This window comes from Meles meles, chromosome 19, assembly GCF_922984935.1.
Source record: "Meles meles chromosome 19, mMelMel3.1 paternal haplotype, whole genome shotgun sequence".
Lineage (NCBI taxonomy): Eukaryota > Metazoa > Chordata > Mammalia > Carnivora > Mustelidae > Meles > Meles meles.
Window position 1 is genome coordinate 18514481 of NC_060084.1, and position 23555 is coordinate 18538035.

The window sequence follows — 23555 nt, forward strand, 5'->3', positions numbered from 1 at the left end:
TAGGACCCTGGGAACATGACCTGAGCCGAAGGCAGAGGCTTTAACCCACTGAGCCATCCAGGTGCCCCAAAACTTAAAAAAATTTTTAAAGATTTTTATTTTATTCACTTGACAGAGAGAGACACAGCAAGAGAGGGAACACAAGCAGGGGGAGTGGAAAAGGGAGAAGCAGGCTCCCTGCTGAGGAGGGAGCCCAATTCGGGGCTCGATCCCAGGACCCTGGGATCATGACCTGAACCGAAGGCAGACACCTAATGATGGAGTCACCCAGGTGCCCCAAAACTTAATTTTTTAAATTTAAATTTTATTTTTTAAAACAATTTTATTTGAGAGAGAGCGAGAGAGCAAGTGAGTGGCTCAGTCATTAAGCATCTGTCTTTGGCTCAGGTCTTGATCCCAGGGTCCCAGTGGGAGGGAAAGGCAGGGGGAGGGACAGGGAGAACCAAGTTCCCCATTGAGCAGGGAGCCTGATGTGGGGCTCAATCCCAGAACTCTGGGCTTATGACCTGAACTAAAGGCAGACGCTTAACCAACTGAGCCACCCAGGCGTCCCCTCTTTTTCTTATTTTGACATTATAAAACTTTTAGAAGCAAGCACAAGACAAAAGCTTCACAACACTGGGTCTGACATGATTTCTTGTAGATTTCTTGGAGATGACCCCAAAGACACAGATAACAAGAATAAAAAATAGACAAATAGGACTTTATGAACATTTGAAATTTTTCTGCTTCTAAAGACACTACGGACTGGGGAGCCTGGCTGGCTCAGGTGGTGGAGCATGTGACTGTTGATCTCAGGATCCTGAGTTTGAGTCCCACATTGGGTGTAGGGATGACTTAAAAAAAATTAAATCTTTATGAAAATAAATACAGATGCTGTCAGGAGAGTAAGAAAGCAACCCAAAGAATGGAAGAAAATATTTGCAAATCATTTATCTGTTAAGGGATTCATATCCAAAATTAACATAGAGAACTCCTAAAACTCAACAAAAAACCCAATTCAATTAATTCAATATAATTCAATTATATTTATTCCCTTGCTTTATCATTTTATTCCTAAGCATGTATGTTTTTTTCCTATGTGTGTATATATATATATATTTTTAAGATTCTATTTATTCATTTGACAGACAGAGATCACAAGTAGGCAGAGAGGCAGGCAGAGAGAGGAAGGGAAACAGCTCCCTGCTGGGCAGAGAGCCCAATGTGGGGCTGATCCCAGGATCCTGAGATCATGACCTGAGCCAAAGGCAGAGGCTTTAACCCACTGAGCCCCACAGGCGTCCCCCTATGCATATATTTCTAAAACAATGCATTGTTTAGTTTTGAAGACTGAACATAAGAAGTAATGGCAGTGTCAGTAAAGGACTGTAAATGTCACTTTTAACATGGAAGCTCCTAGGAGATAAGCTGACCAGAGTCTCGGAGTCAAGTCTGGACTTTCAGATTCCCTGCAAATGTGAAGGGCCCCTCTGGGGAAGTTTGTGAGTGGAGTCATGAGTAGGCTATAGAAAACCTAAAGCTCACACTGGTTTTGGGGCATGTGGCACAGTTTGCTGGAGATCTGGAGAAATAATGATCGGGAGAGGGCTGCTCTGTATTTTCTGATTCTACTGTATGAGTCTATGGCCTTTTCACAGGAGTTTCTCCATAACCCTTTTCATTTTATAAAACTGAAACTCTAAACCCATTCAACAACAGCTTCCCATTCCCCTTTCCACCCAGCCACTGGTGTCCACCAATCTGCTCTCTGTGATTTGACTCCTCTAAGTACCTCATCATATAAGTGAAATCATATAGTACTTGTCTTTTTATGACTGGCTTATTTCACTTTGTATAATGTTCTGAAGATTCATCCATCATGTAGAATATTGTAGAATTTCCTTCCTAAAAAGGCTCAGTGATACTCCTTTGTATGTTATATACCACACTTTGCTTGTCCATTCATCTGTTGACGGACACTTGGACTGTTTCTATGTTTTATTAGCTACTGTGAATAATGCTGCAATGAACATGGGTATGCATATGTCTTTGAGATCCTTTCAGTTCTTTTGAGTGTGTACGCTAAAGTGGAATTGCTGGACCACATGGTAAACCTCTTTGTAATTTTTTTTTTTAAAGATTTTATTTATTTATTTGACAGAGAGAGATCACAAGTAGGCAGAGAGGCAGGCAGAGAGAGTGAGAAGGAAGCAGGCTCCCTGCTGAGCAGAGAGCCCGATGCGGGACTCGATCCCAGGACCCTGAGATCATGACCCGAGCCGAAGGCAGCGGTTTAAACCACTGAGCCACCCAGGCGCCCCGCCTCTTTGTAATTTTTTGAGGAACTGCCGCACTGTTTTCCACAGCAGCTGTACTCTTCTGCGCTCCCACCAGTGCTGCTCAGGGGTTCCAGTTTTTCATCCTTGTCAACACCTGTTGTTTTTTTGATAGTACCCCTGTTAATGGGTATAAGGTAGTATTTTTCACTGCAGTTGTATTTCCTTAATGATTAGTGATGTCGAGCATCTTTCATGTGCTTATTGGCTCTCTGTATATCTTCTCTGGACAAATGTCTACCTGAGTCCTTTACCCATTTCTTTTTCTTTTTTTTTTTTTTTTCCTTTACCCATTTCTTAATTGAAGAAATTAAAAGTGACAGATATTGGGGTCACTGGCTGGCTTGCTCAGTAGAGTATGACTCTTGATCTTGGGGTCATAAGTCCAAGCCCCACACTGACTGCAGCGATTACATAAATTTAAAAAATATAAGGTAGGAAATATTAAATAATTCACTTGTAGGTCATAAACTTAGGTGGCAGAAGTTAGCATCCAGAACTCGGGACTCTATATTCACTTAAACAACAGTGGCATTAATGAACTGCATTATTAATATTTTCTAAGATTTCAAGGAGTGTGTTAATAGACTATTTCCCTAAAGAACAAATAGAGTCTGGATATTCAATTTAATTCTTAAATCTATAGCACCCAGAAAAATAAATATCGTGAACACTATATGATTATAGAATATATATGAATACTTCCCCCTACCCCCCAAATAATTTACTAGTTCTGCCATCTTCCTTCTGTGATTTAATATAAACAATGCATGTTTAAGAGAGTTCTGGAATGTTCTGACCAAAGTAGTACAATTTCAATTAAAAGCTTATTAAATGACAAAACTCTTCACTTAAGACCAAAATAAAACAAAAACAAAAACAAAAAAACAACCCAGTAATGAAACAAAAGGGGCACATGTTGTTTATTGTAATCCATTCTCAAGTCAAATCTGTAAGAATTACTGGAACTTTTACTAAATTATGAACATACTATTTCCTTTTTCAAAGATTTTATTTGTTTATTTGATAGAGCAAGCGAGTGCACAGGCAGGGGGAGCAGGAGAGGGAGAAGCAGGCCCCCACTGAGCATGGAGCCTGATGCAGGGCTCAATCCCAGGACCCTGGGACAGACCCCAGCCAAAGGCAGATGCTTAACCAACTGAGCCACTCAGGTGCCCCGTGAACATATTAACACAGAATTATGTGTAATTGTGCAGCAGCACAATTGTTCATAGTGAACATCATTCGCGCTGTTAATAGAAAAACAAATCAAGTCAAAAGGTTAAGAAAAAGGTTAAAGATTGTTGTGAAGTCATCAAAATGAGTTCTAAAGAGACCACATTAAAATATTAGTGGTTATGAAGAGTAACGGAAACAATAACTTAGTGTGCTAAAATAATTTAAGCCTTTAGAGGGTAGGATGTGGAGCTTCTGGCAACTTACCCAATGATTATTTATTAGCAGCAGTGTGGTATGTTGCAAACAACACAGATTCTGGGGTAAAAAAGACCTGGGTCTGGATCCTGGCTCTACCTAGGAAACAGATTACATGACTTCTGAAGATTTATTTATTTGGGCCTCAGGTTCCTGAGCTGTAAAATCAAGCTATCACCAAATATATTCCAAAATCAAAGAAAAGATTTCACTATATAGTGCAGGGTTAAGAGAATCAGTGATGATGGAAATCATCTACCACAGTGCCTGGTGATGATCACCTTAAAAACTGGTCTGCAGATTTTCAAAATGTATTTAAAACGGTCTAAAGTTCTGGGCGACTGGGTGGCTCTCAGTTCATCAAGTGTCCAACTCTTGGTTTCAGCTCAGGTCATGATCTCATGGGTCATGATCTCATGGGTGGTGAGATCAAGCCCCACCAGCCCCATGAGCTCTGAGTCGGACTCTGAGCTCAGTGGATTCATGAAGATGCTCTCTCTTTGCCCCCTGCTCCAAATAAGTAAATCTTTTTAAAAAGAATAAAAATAAAAAATAGTCTAAAGTTCTGAAAATGTTCTGGAATTAGATAGTGGTTAAGGACGCACATGGTGAATATATTAAATACCACTGAATTGTACACTTTAAATTGAGAAAGATGGCAAATTTTGTTAAGTGACTTTTATTTCAATTTTTAAAATGACCCAGACATGTTCTGGATAGCAAAGGAATGACAGGCCAGGACTGAAAAGCTGCTATCACGAATAAGCAATATCCTAAAAAATTTGGAGGGTTCTCCAAAAGAGTTCTCTAAGTGAGGTCAGATACTTATTAGAAATTATCATTTAATATAGGCAGAATATTTTGTTTGCTTGAAAAACATCTAAATTTTCCTAATGGAAATGTTGGTCACATGTTCCAAGCTATCCTTCTGGTTTTTTTTTTAAGGTTTTATTTATTTATTTGACAGAGAGAGATCACAAGTAGGCAGAGAGGCAGGCAGAGAGAAAGGAAGGGAAGCAGGCTCCCTGCTGAATAGAGAGTCCGATGTGGGGCTCCATCCCAGGACCCTGAGATCATGACCTGAGCCGAAGGCAGAGGCTTAACCCACTGAGCCACCCAGGCGCCCCTCCTTCTGTTTTAATCCGAAGATTAACCTGCATTTACATTTGAAGTTTTAAAAACACAAAAGGGGGGCGCCTGGGTGGTTCAGTCATTAAACATTAAGCAGCTGCCTTCGGCTCAGGTCATGATCCCAGGATTTTTTTTTTTTTAAAGATTTTATTTATTTGACACAGAGAGCGAAATCACAAGTAGGCAGAGAAGCAGGCAGAGAGAGAGAAAGGGGAAGCAGGCTCCCTGCTGAGCAAAGAGCCCGATGCGGGGCTCGATCCTAAGACCCTGGGACCATGACCCAAGCTGAAGGCAGAGGCTTAACCCACTGAGCCACCCAGGCGCCCCAAGATCCCAGGATTCTGGGATCGAGGCCCACAATGGGCTCCCTGATCGGGCTCCCTGCTCAGCAGGAAGCCTGCTTCTCCTTCTCCAGCTCCCCCTGCTTGTGTTCTGTGTGTCTCTCTCTGCCAAATAAATAAATAAATCTTTAAAAAAATAAAATAACACAAAAGGGTTCAGTAGTGGTTGTATACATGGAAAAAAGGTTTTCATCCACACACACAAAAAAACCTGTCAAACATTCCCTAACCTGGCTTTTTCCTTCTTCAGCTACACACTATAGCATAGCTCCAGAGTACTAAAGCACCAAAAGCCACATTTTAAGAACTATTTTAAATTCTTGGTTTCTAAATATACATCAGTTTGTGAGGACTGATCCTAAACTGAAAAGCTTATGATATAATAATTTTCAAATGTGTACACTGTATACTTTCATAAAAGAAGGTAACAGTAATTAAGCTCTTACCATAGTCTATAATCTCTCTAACATGAAAAATTTGTTAGCAAGGCCAGGGCTTTAAATCCTCTGTAGAAAACTAAGTATCCAAGAAGTGTTATCAGAGAAATAAAGTCTCTGAGCCTGCTCAAACTAAACACTATTAAAATATACAAATGTTGGGGCACCTGGGTGGCATGGTTGGTTAGGCATCTGTCTTCAACTCAGTTCAAGATCCCAGGGTCCTGGGATAGAGCTCCACGTTGTCAGGCTCCCTGCTCAGCGGGGAGCCTGCTTCTCCTTCTCCTACTCCCCCTGCTTCTGTTCCCTGTCTCCTGTGTACCTCTCTGTCAAATAAATAAATACAAATCTTAAAAAAAAAAACACAAAAAGATAACAGATATACCCGTGTTAAACATAAATAAATAAATTTTACAAATGTTTTCCTACCAGTAAAATGGAAATTATAAAAGTATCAGTGTATGTTACCTATGCATCAATTAAAACAGCACCTGGCATACAGCCAGTGCTACAGAAGTGTTTGATATTATTCTAAGTCTTTTTTCTTATGTTTTAATTTAAATTCCAGTTAGCACACAATATACTATTACTTTAAGGTGTACAATACAGTGATTCAAGACTTCCATACAACACCCAGTTCTCATCACAACAAATGCACTCCTTAATCCTCATTACCAATTTAACCCATCCCCCCATTCACTTCCCCTCTGCTAAAATCACCAACACAAGAAACAACAGGTGTTGGCGAGGACATGGAGAAAAGGGGAACCCTCTTGCGCTGTTTTTGGGAATGCAAACTCATGCAGCCGCTCTAGAAACAGTATGAAGTTTCCTCAAAAAGTTAAAAATAGGGTGCCTGGATAGCTCAGTGGGTTAAAGCCTCTGCCTTTGGCTCAGGTCTGATCTCAGGGTCCTGGGATCTAGCCCTGCATCAGGCTCTCTGCTCGGCGGAGAGCCTGCTTCCTCCTCTCTCTCTCTGCCTGCCTCTCTGCTTACTTGTGATCTCTGTCAAATAAATAAATAAAATCTTAAAAAAAAAAAAGTTAAAAATAGAACTATCCTAAAATCTAGCAACTGCCCGACTAGGTATTTACTCAAAGAACACAGAAGTATTAATTTGAAAGGATACATGCACACTGATGTTTACAGCAGCATTATCTACAATACCCAAATTATGGAAACAGCCCAAATATCCATCAACTGATGAATGGATAAAGATGACAATGGCATATATATGCAATGGAATATTGCTCAGCTATTATTCTAATTCTTAAATGAGGAAATAAAGGTACACAGTAGCAAAGCGAGTCCCATCCATTTTGAGATAGTTATAAACTTTCTGCCCTCCCAAAATGCCTTTACTAGAATAAAATACTCAAACTGTTCTATAAGAATGAAAAAGAGTTTTCATGATCACCACCTGTACAGTATAATTACTGTTTTCTAGATGACTGTGCAAAGATTTCCTAGATGGACGGAAATTGTGTGTGTACTCATAAAGTACTTCAATGTCTACATTGATTATCTTTTTATTCTAAAAATTTATACTGACAATTATTTTGTTGCCTCCCCCTTATACAAAGTTATCTATTTATTTCCAGTTTCTCTATCCTTTCATAGTCAATAACAATAAGATCAGAAAGATAATAGGGGCACCTGGCTGGCTCATTTGGAAGAGCATGCAACTCTTGATCTTGGGGTCCTGAGTTTGAGCCCCAAATGGGGTACAGAGATTATTTAAATAAATAAAACCTTTTAAAAAACCCACATTTTTCTTTAAGTCAGGTTAAAAAAAAGCATTCAACAATTACTAACAAGATGTGCAGAAAATTCAAAAATAAAATAAAAAGTAAATGCTACATAAAATAGGTCTTAACATATAAAAATTCCTTTGGGAATTTCCTTTATCTTACTGCCCTCCCCCATGCAGATACATGTTGGCAATCATCCTCCAGGCATATGGCCCACTGATATGCATCTGAAGACTCTCATGGCTAGGGTTTTATTAGACGGTAATAAATGACCTATTTATTTTTTTAAAATTTTAAAAGATTTTATTTATTTATTTGACACAGAGAGAGAGAGAGATCACAAGTAGGCAGAGAAGCAGGCAAGGGATGGGGGGGGAAGCAGGCTCCCCGCTGAGCAGAGAGCCTCATGCAGGCCGATCCCAGGACCCTTTTCCTTTCTTCCCCTATAATCCTCTGCCTTGTTTCTTAAATTCCATGTATCAGTGAGATCATATAAATGACCTTTTCCTAACAATAGCTAGCCCCCTCAAGGTCCTGGAAAGCTTGCTTCCAAAAATTCCTAAGAGACCTAGACGCTATCCCTAATCCCCTCCTAACTTAAAAGTATATAATTGGCCACTCCTCATGACCCTGGTGCAGCTCTTTCTGCCCACAGATCCTGTCCCCATGTTTTAATAAAACCGTCCTTTTGCACTCCCCAGGATTCCAGGGTCCTGGGATCATGACCTGAACCAAAGACAGATGCCTAACTGGCTGAGCTATCTACTATAATATTTTAATAACTGAATTATAAAGTTTAGAACTGTCAGCCTTACACTTGTATTTTTTTTTTAAGATTTTATTTATTTATTTGACAGACAGAGATCACAAGTAGGCAGAGAGGCAGGCAGAGAGAGAGGAGGAAGCAGGCTCCCTGCTGAGCAGAGAGCCCGATGTGGGGCTCGATCCCAGGACCCTGAGATCATGACCTGAGACAAAGGCAGAGGCGTTAACCCACTGAGCCACCCAGGCACCCCAAAAAGGTTTTATTTCAATATTTTTAAATCCAAGAGGGAGAGCTGACTGACTTCATGCATAAACAAGATAGTTTAAAAGTCAGTACCTTCCAGTTAGAGTTACACTGATTTGTATATACGTAAATGTACCTCCAAAGTATCTGAAGATCATGAGTACCCTTCTCTTGAATTATATTATTTGCTTGGATTTACCTTTTAGCATAAAGGTAAAATTTTAGTTTTGGCCTTATCTGAATTATATACTCCAAGTTAAAGAAGACAGAAATAATACGCCTGAGGAAAATCCTTAATTCGTCCCCTCCTTCCTTCTGCTTCTTTTTTTTAAAATATTTTATTTATTTATTTGATAGAGAGAGATCACAAGTAGGCAGAGAGGACGGCAGAGAGAGAAGGGGAAGCAGGCTCCCTGCTGAGCAGATTTCCTTCTGCTTTTTTAACGATTAATTTAATTTTTTTTAATGATTAATTCAAAGACTTCAAGGATAAAGACTGCTGAAATATCAACTATAATTTTGGGGTAGGATTGCTGTATCTTAATGCTTATCTAAATGGGAAGCTATATATATCTTCCCATTTTCCCTCATAATTGATGTTTTTTCAGTTGGTGTTGAGGTACATATATATAACAGGGGGTACCTGGGTAGCATAGTCAGTTAAGCATCTGCCTTTGGCAAGGGTCATGATCCTGAGGTTGTGAGACTGAGTCCCATGTCAGGGTCCACGCTCAGCAGAGTCTGCCTCTCCCTCTACCCCTCCCCCTCTCATGATCTCTCTCTCTCTCTCTCTCTTAGTCTTTTTTAAAAAGAAGTAAAATATTATAGTATACTTAAAGTATATTTTATATATATATACTTAAGGTATATACTTAAAGTATATTTGAGAAAACCAAAGTAGACTCAACTACAGAGAAAAAAACTGATGGCTATCAAAGACGAGGGGGACAGGGGCGCCTGGGTGGCTCAGTGGGTTAAGCCTCTGCCTTTGGCTCAGGTCATGATTCCAGGGTCCTAGGATCGAGCCCTGCGTCAGGCTCTTTGCTCAGCGGGGAGCCTGCCTCCCCCCTCTCTCTCTACCTGCCTCTCTGCCTACTTGTGATTTCTGTCTGTCAAATAAATAAATAAAATCTTAAAAAAAAAAAAAAAAAAAGACGGGGGGCAGGGTTTGGGTGAAATAGACGATAGGGAGTAAAGAGTATACGTATCATAATAAAAAATAATAATAGTATAAATAAATAAATAAGACTACTTTAAAAGAAACAAAAACCAGATTACTTATTCCACTGCACTAAAATGTCAGTAACTAAATGCTGGAAAATATACTTCGTATTTTAGTTGAATAGAAATACTTAAAATCTAGATCTGACAAACTAGTTGTAAAGTCTCAATTTTTCTTGGCGAGAATCACATTCCAGAGCTTTACCACAGCTATCTTTTATTTGGAGTGACTAGGCTGAGGAGCAGAAGGAACTGGTTGAGCCTGAATAGGGATTTCTCAAAGCTAACATCAAGGAGTCCTCTAAACCCTGCCAAATTGTGGATGGTATATAAACAGACACAATATTTATTTTGGGACAAAGATCCTGCAGGCAAGTAAGCAAAATGCTCCAGAAGGACCAGAATCACAGACCTTTGGAAAAACCATTTAAAACAAGAGTCCATCCTCATTCATTCAATCAAATGCTGTTAAATTTTGCTTTACTTATGTTCATGAAAATGAATGATAAAAGATTATGGTTTTAAGTACAAAAGTTCAGAGAAGAAAATAAAACATCGAAATTTCCTAAAAGTATCTACTCTAGGGGCGCCTGGGTGGCTCGGTGGGTTAAAGCCTCTGCCTTCAGCTCGGGTCATGATCTCAGGATCCTGGGATCCAGCCCCACATCACGCTCTCTGCTCAGCAGGGAGTCTGCTTTCTCCTCTCTCCTTGCCTGCCTCTCTGCCTACTTGTGCTCTCTATCTGTCAAATAAATAAATAAAATCTTTAAAAAAAAAAGTATCTGCTCTAATAACATATACTTCATAACTACTTCTCAATGTCTGCTAGTAATGTTATTTGACCTGGGTGGCTCAGTGGGTTAGGCCTCTGCCTTTGGCTCAGGTCATGATCCCAGGGTCCTGAGATCGGGCCCCACATCGGGCTCTCTGCTCGGCGGTGAGCCTGCTTTCTCCTCTCTCTCTGCCTGCCTTTCTCCCTACTTGTGACCTGTCTGTCAAATAAATAAATTAAAAAAAAAAAAAATCAGAAGTTAAAAATAGAAATGCAACAATTATTAAAAAGTTTAACCTCCCTCTGAGGCCAATGTAGTAACACTAGATAAGATATTCAATTTCTATAGAAAAAAGTGATAAACAGTAGCACTGTAAAGTTCATTTTTTCAGTTTATAAAATATTTGTTATACCCTTTATCTTTATACTCAAAAACTAGGATCATGTAATAATCACATACAATTAATTTGAAACCATAATGCAGGCTTTACAAAACACAGAATACATGCAAAAACCATTAATCTGGGGGCGCCTGGGTGGCTCAGTGGGTTAAGCCTCTGCCTTCAGCTCAGGTCATGATCTCAGGGTCCTGGGATCGAGCCCCGTATCGGGCTCTCTGCTTGGCAGGGAGCCTGCTTCCTCCCCTCTCTGGCTGCTGCTCTGCCTACTTGTAATCTATCTCTCTCTCTCTCTCTCTCTCTCAATCTGTAAAAAAAAGAAAAAAAAAATTAAAAAAAACAAAACAAAACAAAAAACCATTAATCTGACCATTCAAGACTAATAACTTCTGGTGAACCATAATCATTTGCATTTGTTTGAAATAAAAAGTAATTGGAAATGGGTCCTAAGAGGAAAGATCAAAGAACTGGAAGTTGCTTGGCCTACAAAAATTTAACTAAGAATGACTTAAATTCCAACTGGTTGCTTTCCTTGTTTTCTCAAAGCAAAATGAGAAAAGAGCAGTTTAGATTCAGGAAGAACTACAAACATTTTGGCTGTCAGGGTTTAAAATACACCAGGATGGACCACTTGGGAAAGATGTGCTGTTCCAACACTGTATAGCTACAAGTGAAGCTGACCTAAGGCACAGCATAGCACTAAACTCCATAATTAAGTTACCTATAATTTCACCCTGCAAAACCATCAAAAAGCCCAATTTTGGACAGGGTATTATGATTTAAAAGGCATTTTCACATATTCTAGTACTTCATTTAATCCTCACCATGATGTATATGAATAGGACAGACATTCTGATTCCCATTTCCAGATTAAAAAAGATATATAGCTATGATTGCATTTTGACAACTCTCTACTACGTTGTGTTATTTTAAACTTTTTTTTTTTTTAAGATTTTATTTATTTGACAGAGAGACACAGCAAGAGAGGGAACACAAGCAGGGGGAGTGGGAGAGGGAGAAGCAGGCTTCCCACTGAGCGGGGAGCCAGATATGAGGCTTGATCCAGGACCTGGGATCATGACCTGAGCTGAAGGCAGATGCTTAACGACTGAGCCACGCAGGTACCCCTTATTTTAAACCTCTTCTAAAAAAGATTGTTAGAGCCAATGCAGACAGCTCATTAGAAACCTGGGTACAAAAGTTTCAAATATATTTGGAATTTTTTTTTTTTAAATTTCATTTATTTATTTGACAGAGAGAGAGAAAGAGAGATCACAAGCAGGCAGAGAGGCAAGCAGAGAGAGAGGGAAGTATGCTCCCCACTGAGCAGAGAGCCCGATGCGGGGCTCGATTTGAGGCGCCCCTCAAATATATTTGAAAGATGGTATAAACTTGTGTGCTCTGATTTGATCTTACATAAAATACCTTTTTATGTTCAGTTATCCATTAACAGGCCTTCCTTACTGAAGACCTCTGGTTTGAAAATATTCTTACAGGGGCGCCGGGGTGGCTCAGTCAGTTAAGCAGCTGCCTTCAGCTCAGGTCATGATCTCAGACTCCTTGCTCAGCAGGCATCTGCTTCTTCCTCTCCCTCTGTGCTCTCGCTCTCTCTCTCAAATAAATAAAACCTTAAAAAAAAGAATTAGATGACTTGGGGCTCCTGGGTGGCTCAGTTGGTTAAGCAGCTGCCTTCAGCTCAGGATCCCAAGGTCCTGGGATCGAGCCCCGCATCGGACTCCCTGCTCAGCGGGGAGCCTGCTTCTCCATCTCCCTCTGCCTGCTGCTCTGCCTACTTGGGCTCTCTCTCTCTCTCTGTATCAGATAAAAAAAATCTTAAAAAAAAAAATTAGATGCTTTAAAAAAATATATTCCTATAAACACAGAGGCAGAATGAATGAATAAAAGGACTGATTTTGCTGAGCCAGTTTTCTTAGATCATAAAGCCGTATTTCAAACCAAAGAGAATATAGAGGTTCTGTCTCCTATCAGCATTCCAGTATTTTCAGAATTCACTAAATTTAAGTGAGTATTGCAGTAGCCAGCCTCAAAGATACCCCGATGATCCCAGCCTCCTGGTATTCACACCCATGTATGTGAATAAATACTCCTCCTTCCCTGTCAAATGTGGACTAGACTTAGTGACTCCCTCCTAATGAAAAGAGTAAGACACAAGTGACTGGAGAATAGGTCATAAAAAGCATGGTGACTTCATTCTGTTTCTCTCTCTGTGAAGAGGCACACATGACCAGTAAGTGAAGCCACCTACAGTCACGTGAGTGAGCTTAGAAGTGGATTCTTCAGCTCCAGTCAAGTTTTCAGACTTGAAAACTTTTCAGAAGTTTTCAGACTTTTCAGCACAGTCCCAGCCCTGAGCCAGAACCATCCAGTCAGACCACTCCCACACTCCTATAAAAGGGCACAAGGGAATTCCTGGCGGTGACCGAAACACTGCCTTGATTGTGGGTAGTGTTTACATGCGTGCGTACATTTGTTAAAACTCAAATTTATACAATGAAAATGGGTGCATTCTAGTGTATGTAAAGTATACTTCAATAAAGTTGATTCTTTTTAATGGGCCGCTGAACCTTTGGGATAAGCAGACCAAGGATCACTTAAGAGAAAGCAGTGCCCTAACCTACGAAGTAAAGGGTGGGCGGTGAGAAAACAGAAGTGCATTAACAAGCCACCACCACAAACACACATGTCCTAAACTGCTCCTCAAAACTGCTCCACCCACGGTCTTTCCTATCTCAGATGACAGCAATCCCATACTCCCAGTTGCTCTTGCCAAAAACGCTGGAGTCATTCTTGACTCTCACACCCCACATCCAATCCATAAGCAAATCCTGTTGGCTCTATCTCAAAATATAACCAGACTATGATCACTTCTCACCACCTCCACTGCTACTACCCTAGCCTCTCGCCAAGATCACAGCAAGAGCCAAACTCGTCTCCCTACTTCACTCTTGCCCTCCTACAGCCTATTATTAACCCAGCAGCTAGAGTGATCCTTTCAAAAACCCAAGGCAGATCATATTGTTCAACTGCTCAAAACCCTGAAACTACTCCCCATCTCACTCACCATAAAAATCCATGTGATTGTGAGGTCACATAAACTGGCTCCTTGTTATCTCCCTGATCTCATCTCCTGTTACCTGCCTCCTAGCTCAGTCTACTCCAGACACACTGGGCTGCTTGCTGCTTATCAAACACACAGAATATGCTCGCACTCTAGGACCTTCACAGTGACTGTACCCTTTGTCTTTCCCCTGATACCTACATGGCTCATCATTCCCTAACCTCCTTCAGGTCTCTGCTCGAACATGACCTTCTTTACCCAGACCAACCTATTTAAAATTGCAAACATTTCTGGTGCTTGACCACCCTTATTCTTATTCATTTTGAACACTGTCTAACCTCCACTCCTTCCATAAAACAATCTCTAGGGAAGTATCTTTGTTTTGTTCACTATGCATCCCAAATGCCTAGGACAATGCTCAGTATACACAACAGGTATCCAACAAGAACCTTCCAAATGAATGCATTTTTCAGCAACTGTGTCAGATACTGGGCTAAGCACTTTACATCCACTATTTCATTTAATTACTCGGGAAACCCTGGGAAGTATGCATCAACCTCATGTTCTAATTGAGGACCATAAAGGTCAAATGACTTGCACAAAGTTATATAGTAGTGAATGATGCCAGGACTTACTTATGCCTAACTCCAAAGCCCTAACAGTTTCCTCAAAGTTGGGTGTGAATGAAGAAGAGAACTAAGCTGCTTCAGAAAGTGACTAGGCTGAGAACACGTGGAAAAAAAGATGCAGATCTAAGATCCAAAATATGAAGCAGAAGCAAACAATTAACATTTGGAGAAATCCCTTTGATTATTCTTTGCTTCTAGTCCTGGAGAGACAGAAATACTAGCTAATAACTATCAGAAAGAGAACCATAAAAAAGGAGTAAAAAAAATACGAGACTCCATAGCTTGCGTTCCATGGTTGAGAAAACATGAGTCAGTACCTTTTGTCTAAATTCACTGGTATCCTTTATCCCACTGGAAGAGAGCAATATTCTAGCAGTTTCCTATTTATTTTTGTGCCTTAATATGTTTTCCTTTCCTCTGGATCCTACTGATATAGTACAGGTGTTGAAAAAGTGTATTTAAAAAGTATAGGATCTTGGGGCGCCTGGGTGACTCAGTGGGTTAAAGCCTCTGCCTTCAGCTCGGGTCATGATCCCAGGGTCCTGGGATTGAGCCCCACATCCAGCTCTCTGCTCCGCAGGGAGCCTGCTTCCTCCTCTCTCTCTGCCTGCCTCTCTGCCTAGTTGTGATTTCTCTCTGTCAAATAAATAAATAAATAAATGAATTATAAAAAAATAAATAAAAAGTATAGGATCTACATATAAACATTTGCAGATTTAAATCTGAGGCAAAGATACTGAGTTTGCCACTGTTACTATTCTTGGAACACAGCCACATTCATTTGTTTACATATTGTCTATGGCTCCTTTTCCACTGTCACAGCAGACTTGAGCAGCTGCAACACAGACCACATGCCTGCAAAACTAAAAATATTTGATATATGGCCCTCTACAGAAAAAAACTTCCAAAAAAATATTAATAAAATGCAAGCTTCCTGATAACTCACTTATATCCATTCTATCAATTTTCCAGGTGTATTTGAAAATGTACCCTCTAAACACTAAAATAAGTCATACAAAGTTTTTGTTATTGGTGGTCATGTAACTAAAAACAAGTCAATGGTTTAAGTCCAAGAGTAATCTGGTCTTCGATTTGGTAAACAGTTATCATTACATTAATTTAAGCAAACATACTTTCTAGTAGAGTTAACACCCATTTATTAGTTACTGAATACTGGGAGACTTGGGTAACATTGAGATGTGCACTTTGAAGTGTTAAAGTAGTTTAGCATTAAAATTGAGAAAATAACTTTTTGGTTTATGTCTGTAGTATCTGAGCCACCATGTTAAATAAACATTAAGAAAGTGTTTTGAATAAGGAGAAAAATAATTTCTTCATTCACTTACACATACATGCACAAAACAGACCAAAAAAGCATAATCCCACAATGACTTCCCAACCTCTTCCTTATATATAAGAATTACAAAATAGTAAAACTTGGAACATTTGCTTTTAATCTTCCAAGCAAGCAAGCTAATACATAGAAAAGCAAATCCCTTATTACTCACTTTAAAAATTCTATAATCTATTTTCCCTCTCCCTCTCCAAAGATTAGTTGGTTTGTCACCCACAAAAGATCAAGCCCTGGGGTGCATGAGTGGCTCAGTCAGTTAAGCACCAGACTCTTGGATCTGACTCAGGTCATGATCTCAGGGTTGTGAGACTGAGCTCTCGGCTGGGCTCTTGCTCAGCGGGTAGTCTGCTTGAGATTATTTCCCCCCTCCCTCTCTCTATACCAAAGAAATAAATCTTTTTTTTTTAAGATTTTATTTATTTATTTGACAGAGAGAGACACAGCAAGAGAGGGAACAGAACAGAGGGAACACAAGAAAGGGAGTGGGAGAGGGAGAAGCAGGCTTCCCACTGAGCTGGGAGCCCAATGTGGGGCTAGATCCCAGAACCCTGGGATCATGACCTAAGCCGAAGGCAGACTCTTAACAAATGAGCCACACAGGAGCCCCTAAAATAAGTAAATCTTAAGAAAAAAACCAAACAACCCATCTTATTTCCTAAAGTTTAAACAAAAAACTCTTCATTGTGTATATATATAAAACCAGGAATACTTTTCCTAATACAGGCTCATACAAAAATCTTTGTATTATTTATGTATTATATTTTGCAAATAAAGTGAGAAGTTATGGTATTCATGACAACACTTAGAAGAGTAAGTGAGCAAGTTGATAAAAAAAGGCATAGAAACACAAAGGAAATAGGAGAAATACTGAGCATAAAATGAAGCCAAAAAATACTTTAAGTACTTTATTTCCATAAGAGTCAACTTCTACATTAAAAGATGAACCAATCCATTATTCACTAAAATTTCACCAAAATTATGTAATACATTTAAGTTAGAGTTTAATAGAGCTCTCAGTTTAAACATTTCATATCTTCAACCTAAACTTTCAACATAAAAATTTTAAGGCATCAATTTGTTTTCCCAGCTTCCCTCAAAACAAAAAAATTATTTCCAAGTTCAAGTTTTCACACTATTTTTTAATGAAAATTAAATTTGCAGTATTAACAGAAGTAGAAAGTTACCCATGAGCTATTTCTAAATATTATTAAATTATGCCTACAGAGCCTTTTCCCATTTTTCTCTTAATTTTATTTTTTAAAGTACTATAGTCACTTAGGTTAGTAAAACAAAATATATCCTGTCAATACTTTCAAAAGAAGTAAGTTTTAAATGTTACATGTAAGAAAGCACACTACTCTTTAAGGGCTAGAAGTTTCTATGATGAATATTATATACATGAAATTAGTAATGGAATGACATAAAAAAAAATGGGCAGTTATTTAAAAAATCGTATTACATCCTTGTAACATGAAAACACACCTGCCCATATGTGTGTATAATCAGACCTGTGATCTCTTCATTAAGCTGTAAATCTTCCAATGATCTCTAATAAAACAATCCACAGTATTTCAAATTGCAAAGAAATGTTTCCTACCTTGCCTGCTTCTCTTTCTAAGTCGACATACTCCCGGCTAGGTGTCTGTCGTTGTTCTCCCTGCCAGCTGGCCGGAAAAAACTGGAGAGACAGATTGGTTCCTGTGGCCACAAAAGCCTTTTAGAAAGATCAATACAAACAGGATCAGGAGCAGGACATTACATAAATTATGCAGGCAGTCATTTATTTTTACATCAGTTTCTGTCTTAAGCGAGGCAGCACTGAGAATACTTAAAAGTAAAAAAACATGCACTCATCATTTTTCTTAAGTATTAAGTTACAAACATCTGATTCCATTTTGAGGACCTTCGCCATTGGCTGCTTAAATATAAAATCAGACATGGAATCAATACTTTCTTTCAGGTCATTTTTTGCTGACGTTAGGATCTCGCATTGCTAATGTCTAACCAGAAGACATCATCTCTGAATTTTAAAACTTCTATTTTTAAATGTGAAAATCACTAAAGATCTATACCTTCTGAATTTTAAAGCATACCACAACTTCAAGTTGTATAAATGGGACATTTTAATTTCTCTTGATTTCCCTTGCTTAATGAAATACTGCGTTCTCAAGCCCATGTTAAAAACACACAGGACTGTGTCTTCTGATAAATGATACATTAGCAATGTGATATGATAGTAGTTATCTCTTTAAAACCTTAGGTGATTTTTAAAAATATGCGTTTTCTGAAATTTAACTTTAGGAGAACTGGATCTGACTATATAAAAGAGTATTCATCTAATATTTATAATAAGATTTGGATGCACGGTTCAACAGACAGAACAATCTAAAGCCATTTTGATAAAAGTGTTCTGTGTAGCCCCTAAGCAATTTAACTACATTTCCTCCAAGGAAAAAATGGAATTAGCATTGTACCTCTTCCAAAGGGAAATTCAGAAAGAAGTAAAAAAAGCATTTTGGAGAAAAAAACAACAACCCTGAAACATTTTTCGTCATCTGAATGTAAACTTTCTTTGTTGAAATGAGAGGTTTGGGTTTGTTTTATTTTACTAATTAAAGTTCCACAACATACTTTGTTTCCAATCAAATAGTCTTCATCTGAAAGCAAGGGTTCACATTTTGGGCAATTTGTTTAAAGCCATCAGCTAATTGAACTATCCACTAGTACCCCCAGCTAATTGAACTATCCACTAGTACCCCCCATGATTAACAGCTTAGATTCCTTAGAGATAAAAATGTATTCTTCCTATTTCTATTATTGGTATTGCAGGTATAACTGCCAACCTAACTGCTAAATCTCTAAAGAAATCTTTGATGCCATTTACCTAATCAACAGGGATACTCTTTCCTGTTGTATTTTACATGAACGGGGACTAAAAAAACGTCAATATTACAACATTAACGTTTAAAAAAAAAAAAAATCTTTCCCCACTAATACCAAGTTTAAAAAACAATCAAGTATAGTGAAATGAACCAACAATAGTTAAAATGAAAAGCAGACTCTAGAAGGCACAGTGCCTAGGCTGTAGGATGAAGCAATTTACTTAGCTGTACATCAGTTTCCCTACTAATTAGTATTTGTAAAGTGCTTATAATAGTACCCTGTAATGCCATTTAAGTATTTGCTAAATAAGAGAAATAGTTCTGAGCTGGATAAGAGAGCTAACTTTTTCAGCCTCAGATAATAAAATAAATTCTCAGTGTAGAGTGGTGGCAGATTAGAGATTCAGCCCATGAAGGAATGCCTTGTGTCAAAATCCCCAAGGCATGTTTCTTTAGTATTCACCTAGTAACAAATCCTTCCACTCCCTGTGTACCCCAAATCAGCTCTGTGCAAGTAAAAACAATCTACAGATCTTATTACCTCACCTCCTGCCTGAAGACCAACCTCAGAAGAGATTTCCTGCTTCATCACTTGATGCCCATTATCTCATCAAGATCCCTCTCTCTGAGAGAGAAGTGGTAAAAACAGATCATTCTGCAATAGCATTTCACAACTTTGACCATAGAATTCTTTTTCTAATGGAATACCTACACACATATAACAATTGGGAAAACTCTGTTCAAAAACACAAAAATGTAGGGGCGCCTGGGTGGCTCAGTGGGTTAAAGCCTCTGCCTTTCGCTCAGGTCATGATCCCAGGGTCCTGGGATCGAGCCCCGCATCGGGGTCTCTGCTTGGCAGGGAGCCTGCTTCCTCCTCTCTCTGTCTCTGCCTGCCTCTCTCCCTACTTGTGATTTCTATCTGTCAAATAAATAAATAAAATCTTAAAAAAAAAAAACACACAAAAATGCTACACTGGTATCATTGTCTTTATGTAAGATTTTCAGATTGTCCCAATGATTATTCTACAGGTTTCACAAACTGCAAAATAACACACTGTAAGCCAATTCAACATACCTTTATCCTTCCATCTTCAGGACTAAAAATATACAGTTTTTACTGCTGTCACAGTCATCATCATACCTGAATTCTTTTCTTTAATTTACCATTAGTGTTGAAGACTTCTCCAACACTCTTACCACAATAAAACTTACATGAGGAATAAAACAGACCAAATAGATTCTACCCCTTACCCATAATCACTTTTATTCATGCTATGATAAGGAGTCTGCGTAAGTTTTATAGTTATGGCCACATCTATCTAAATACAAAATAAATTCTTTAATCTCAATGATACACTAAGGAGATTTTCAAAATTAAAAGAGTAAAAAGGGGGGGGAGATTGGTAACAGTTTTGGTAATTACACATATTTTTACTGTATATAGCTGCTGTCAAAACAGAGTCAAAATAATACCTTCTCCACACCTATTCTAAATTCAATTAATCAAGTAGCTATGATACAAAAGATGTTATGCAGAGTGCCTGTTTAGAGGGGAGTATATTAATGTATACACCAGAGTTAAAGTGGTCTGCACCCTCTAGGAGCTAGGGATCCTGTAATTTAAATGTGAAGAATACTGAATTAAAAGGGGGGGGGGGGCTAAAAAGGAGGAAATGTGAAATTCCTTCCCAAATTACAAATAGTTACATTATTCAACAAATTAAGACATGTATGCTATATTAAGTGAGAATATTACACAGAATTCAGCCTACCCTCCTTTAACTCTTAATACTTGTCAGATATTAAGAACTTATTAAAATTCAAAGGATCAGATATTTGGAAGAGAGAAAGGCCTAAAAAGTCTGTCTGATTTATCCCTGGAAAGAAACTTATGATAAATACAAGCAACCTATAATAGTACTATAATATTACAGTAATATTATAATATAGCAATTCGGATCTACTGTGGGTTAAATTACACTCCAATTCACAATTATTATCAGTAAAGTCCCCGATGTGACAGAAAACCACCTAGTAACCATACTTTATTAGGTCCCCCCCCAAAAAAACCCCTCAGCTCTAAATATCAGGAAGTACTTTGTACCTCATCTTTCACACTTACATCAATTAACTCCAGGAAATCCATTGGTTAGGTATACCATCCACCTTTTGCAAAAGGAAGCCCAGACAAAGAATAATATAATCACTGGATCAACTAATGAGTGATTCTTCTATCACTCAGGCCAAAACCGAAAATATGTCTTAGGCATTTTAATCATGTAACTATTATAACTACTCAAGAAACTTGGAAGTGTTTTAACTTTCATAACAGGCACTAATGACCAAATATTCTAGAGCTCCTAATAAATTTAGCCAGTATCTTCACATGATCTGTAATATAGTTCTAAAAAGTCTTCATTTTAAATAGAAAAATATTCTTAAAAATAAACTTGATTTAGGTGATGAAAAGGGAGAATTTTATGGTATGTGAATTATTTTTCAATAAAATATATTTCCCATAAGGGGTAGGGGGGAGCAAATGTTCCAATATGTCCTCCTATTGTTAACCCAAATTCAAACTTCACCATTGCTTCAAGTCTCTGCAAATGCAGTGGGCCCAGTTCAGAGTAGATAACTGCATTCCATTAGACAGCACTTCGATGACTTCTGTTTTTTAATTAGTAAGATCTCTTTTCTTTAGCTTCTTCCTACTTATCTTTGGCTTTTTCATTCCCCCCTCTTTAGCACCTCCAATAAGAAAAACCAAAAAAGATGATGAGACACTTGAGCTTTTTTTCCCCTAAGGTAAGGTTTGGTGAAGGTGAAGCACTGAATCCACCACCTAAAACACGGCCCCAAGATCAATTGTGGGTTTCACAAACCCATGCGATTCTTCAGGAACTGCGGCACTAAACGGGATACGTTTTTGAGGTTTGAAAAAAGATGATGATGGTTTCTGATGCTCCTGAGCCTTAACATTCTAAGAAAATAAGATGGCTCAGTCTTCAGGGCTTGTTTTTCTCCATTAGGACAATAGATAACTGGTAGAAAGCTTCTCAGCTATACTGGCGGTTAAACAGCTTCACATACAGATTTAACAACAAACCTAGCGTCCTGAGAAACTGACTCTCGTCCAGGAATCAGATCTTTGAATGAAGCCCCATTCTTTTTCCGCATGGGTGTTTTCTCCCTTACAAATACCCTACCCCTTAATGAGTGACAGAGCCTGTACAAAGACCTCTCCCTGTTTAGTTGGGCTCGGGTGTGAGTTCTACTCGCGGCAAACTGTTTGCCGAGCCGCGTCTGGGAAACACAACCCGCCCGCAGAGGGCCACAGGGAAGCGTCTCCCCGCGAGGACGCGGCCCGCCAGTGTCTGGTTTCGCATTTTGAATCCCGAGTAGGAAGTGAGACGGCGCCCGCTCAGTTCCGGGAGTCGCGGCGTCCGCGGCGCGGTCCGGAACCGGCCTGGGCCGCGGCGGCCCCCGCGCAACAAGTGACCCGCGCGCGCCTCGGTCTCCGCGCCCCGGGCCCCCCGCGTCCCTGCCCCGCCGACTTACGATTTCCGAGCGGCCGTCGCGGCAGGCGTTCTGGAAGCGCGCCTGGCGCTCCTCGTGGGGCCGGTCCCTGAAGCCCGTGTACTTAATCTGCAAGACAGAGACGGCCCGAAATCAGGAGCCAAATCCGCGACGCCGCCGGCGCGCCCGCCCGCCCCGCGCGGCGCAGATAAGGGCAAGCAGAGTCTGCGGGCTGGCGGCTGCCCGGGCGAGATTGCCCCTCCGCCGGGCTGCCCGGGGCCGCGCCGCCCAAACTTTTCTCCGCCCGGGCCCACTCGGGGCGCGCTGCGGCCTCCAAGCCGCCCGCCTGCCTCACCTCGCATTCGCGGCTCAGCTTCCTGAAGAACTCCTCGTTCTCGAACTTGCTTCTCTGGTCGGGCACGACGCGCGGCATCTTCCCGCCCTGAGGCCGCGCCGGCCGGCCGGGCTCCGGGCTTGCGCGGCACCCGCTGGCCGGCTTCACGCTGACCGACTGACCGCCCACCCGCGGCGCCCTGACTCTGGCTTTCCTTTGTTTCAGGCGCCCGCCCGCGTGGGCTCCCGCTCCCGGGAGTCTGAGATGCCGCCGCCCGCTCGAGCCCAGCCCACGCCGCCGCCGCCTTAGCCGTTGCCTACCGCCCGCGCGAACCCAGCACTCGCCGCCCCCGGCCGCCGCCGCCGCCACTTCCTCTCACCGCCCACCTCGCAAGCCCGCCCGTCCGCCCCGCCCCGGTCGGCTCCACCCCTCCTCCTCGCGCGCCCGCCCGCCCCAAACTCTGGCAAACAAAACGCACCATTCACAACTCTGCGACCCGCGCCGCGCATGCGCCGCCCGCCCGCTTGCGGGGCGGCTGGGCTGCGGCGAACCAGAGCTCCTCCCGCTTCGCGGCCCTCTCGCTCCCTTAGCCGCCTGCGGGCTGCTCTGTGTAGACAAGCTCTGCGGGTATTTGCCCAGACCTTAGGGACCGGGAGCGGCTCGCGCAGGTCCTTTCTGTCGACTGTATGGAACTTTGGGGCTCCTCAGCTGCTCGGAGTGACCCCAGATTGTCAAATGAACGTGAGGAAACTTAGGTCCTTGGGGACTTTGTGTCCCAAAACCGACGGGGAGGGATGTAGGCTGCTCCTAGCAAAGACTAAAGGTGATAACAGACCACAAAATCTAACTGAATCCACATCGTGGTGCAAAGGTCAGAGCTGTTGGGAGTCAGACGGTTTTTGTCTGGGATCTCACTCCACTGTTGACACGATCCTGACACGAGCCT

General features: G+C 40.6%; 1 protein-coding gene across 4 annotated transcripts in view; it reads right to left on the reverse strand.

The window, feature by feature from the left end:
* Positions 1-22987, reverse strand: part of CBFB (core-binding factor subunit beta) — a 59609-nt gene extending 36622 nt beyond the window's left edge. For 2 of the 4 annotated variants that reach the window (XM_045988581.1, XM_045988582.1), the window contains exons 1-4: positions 22631-22987; positions 22318-22404; positions 17472-17588; positions 3762-3851 (exon numbers count right to left, since the gene is read on the reverse strand). In XM_045988581.1, coding sequence (XP_045844537.1) covers positions 3762-3851; positions 17472-17588; positions 22318-22404; positions 22631-22708 — 372 coding nt within the window. In that variant the 5' untranslated portion in view covers positions 22709-22987. The remainder of the gene's footprint in view (positions 1-3761; positions 3852-17471; positions 17589-22317; positions 22405-22630) is intronic. The other 2 variants (XM_045988583.1, XM_045988584.1) reach the window with 1 other exon arrangement.
* Positions 22988-23555: the final 568 nt, after the last annotated feature.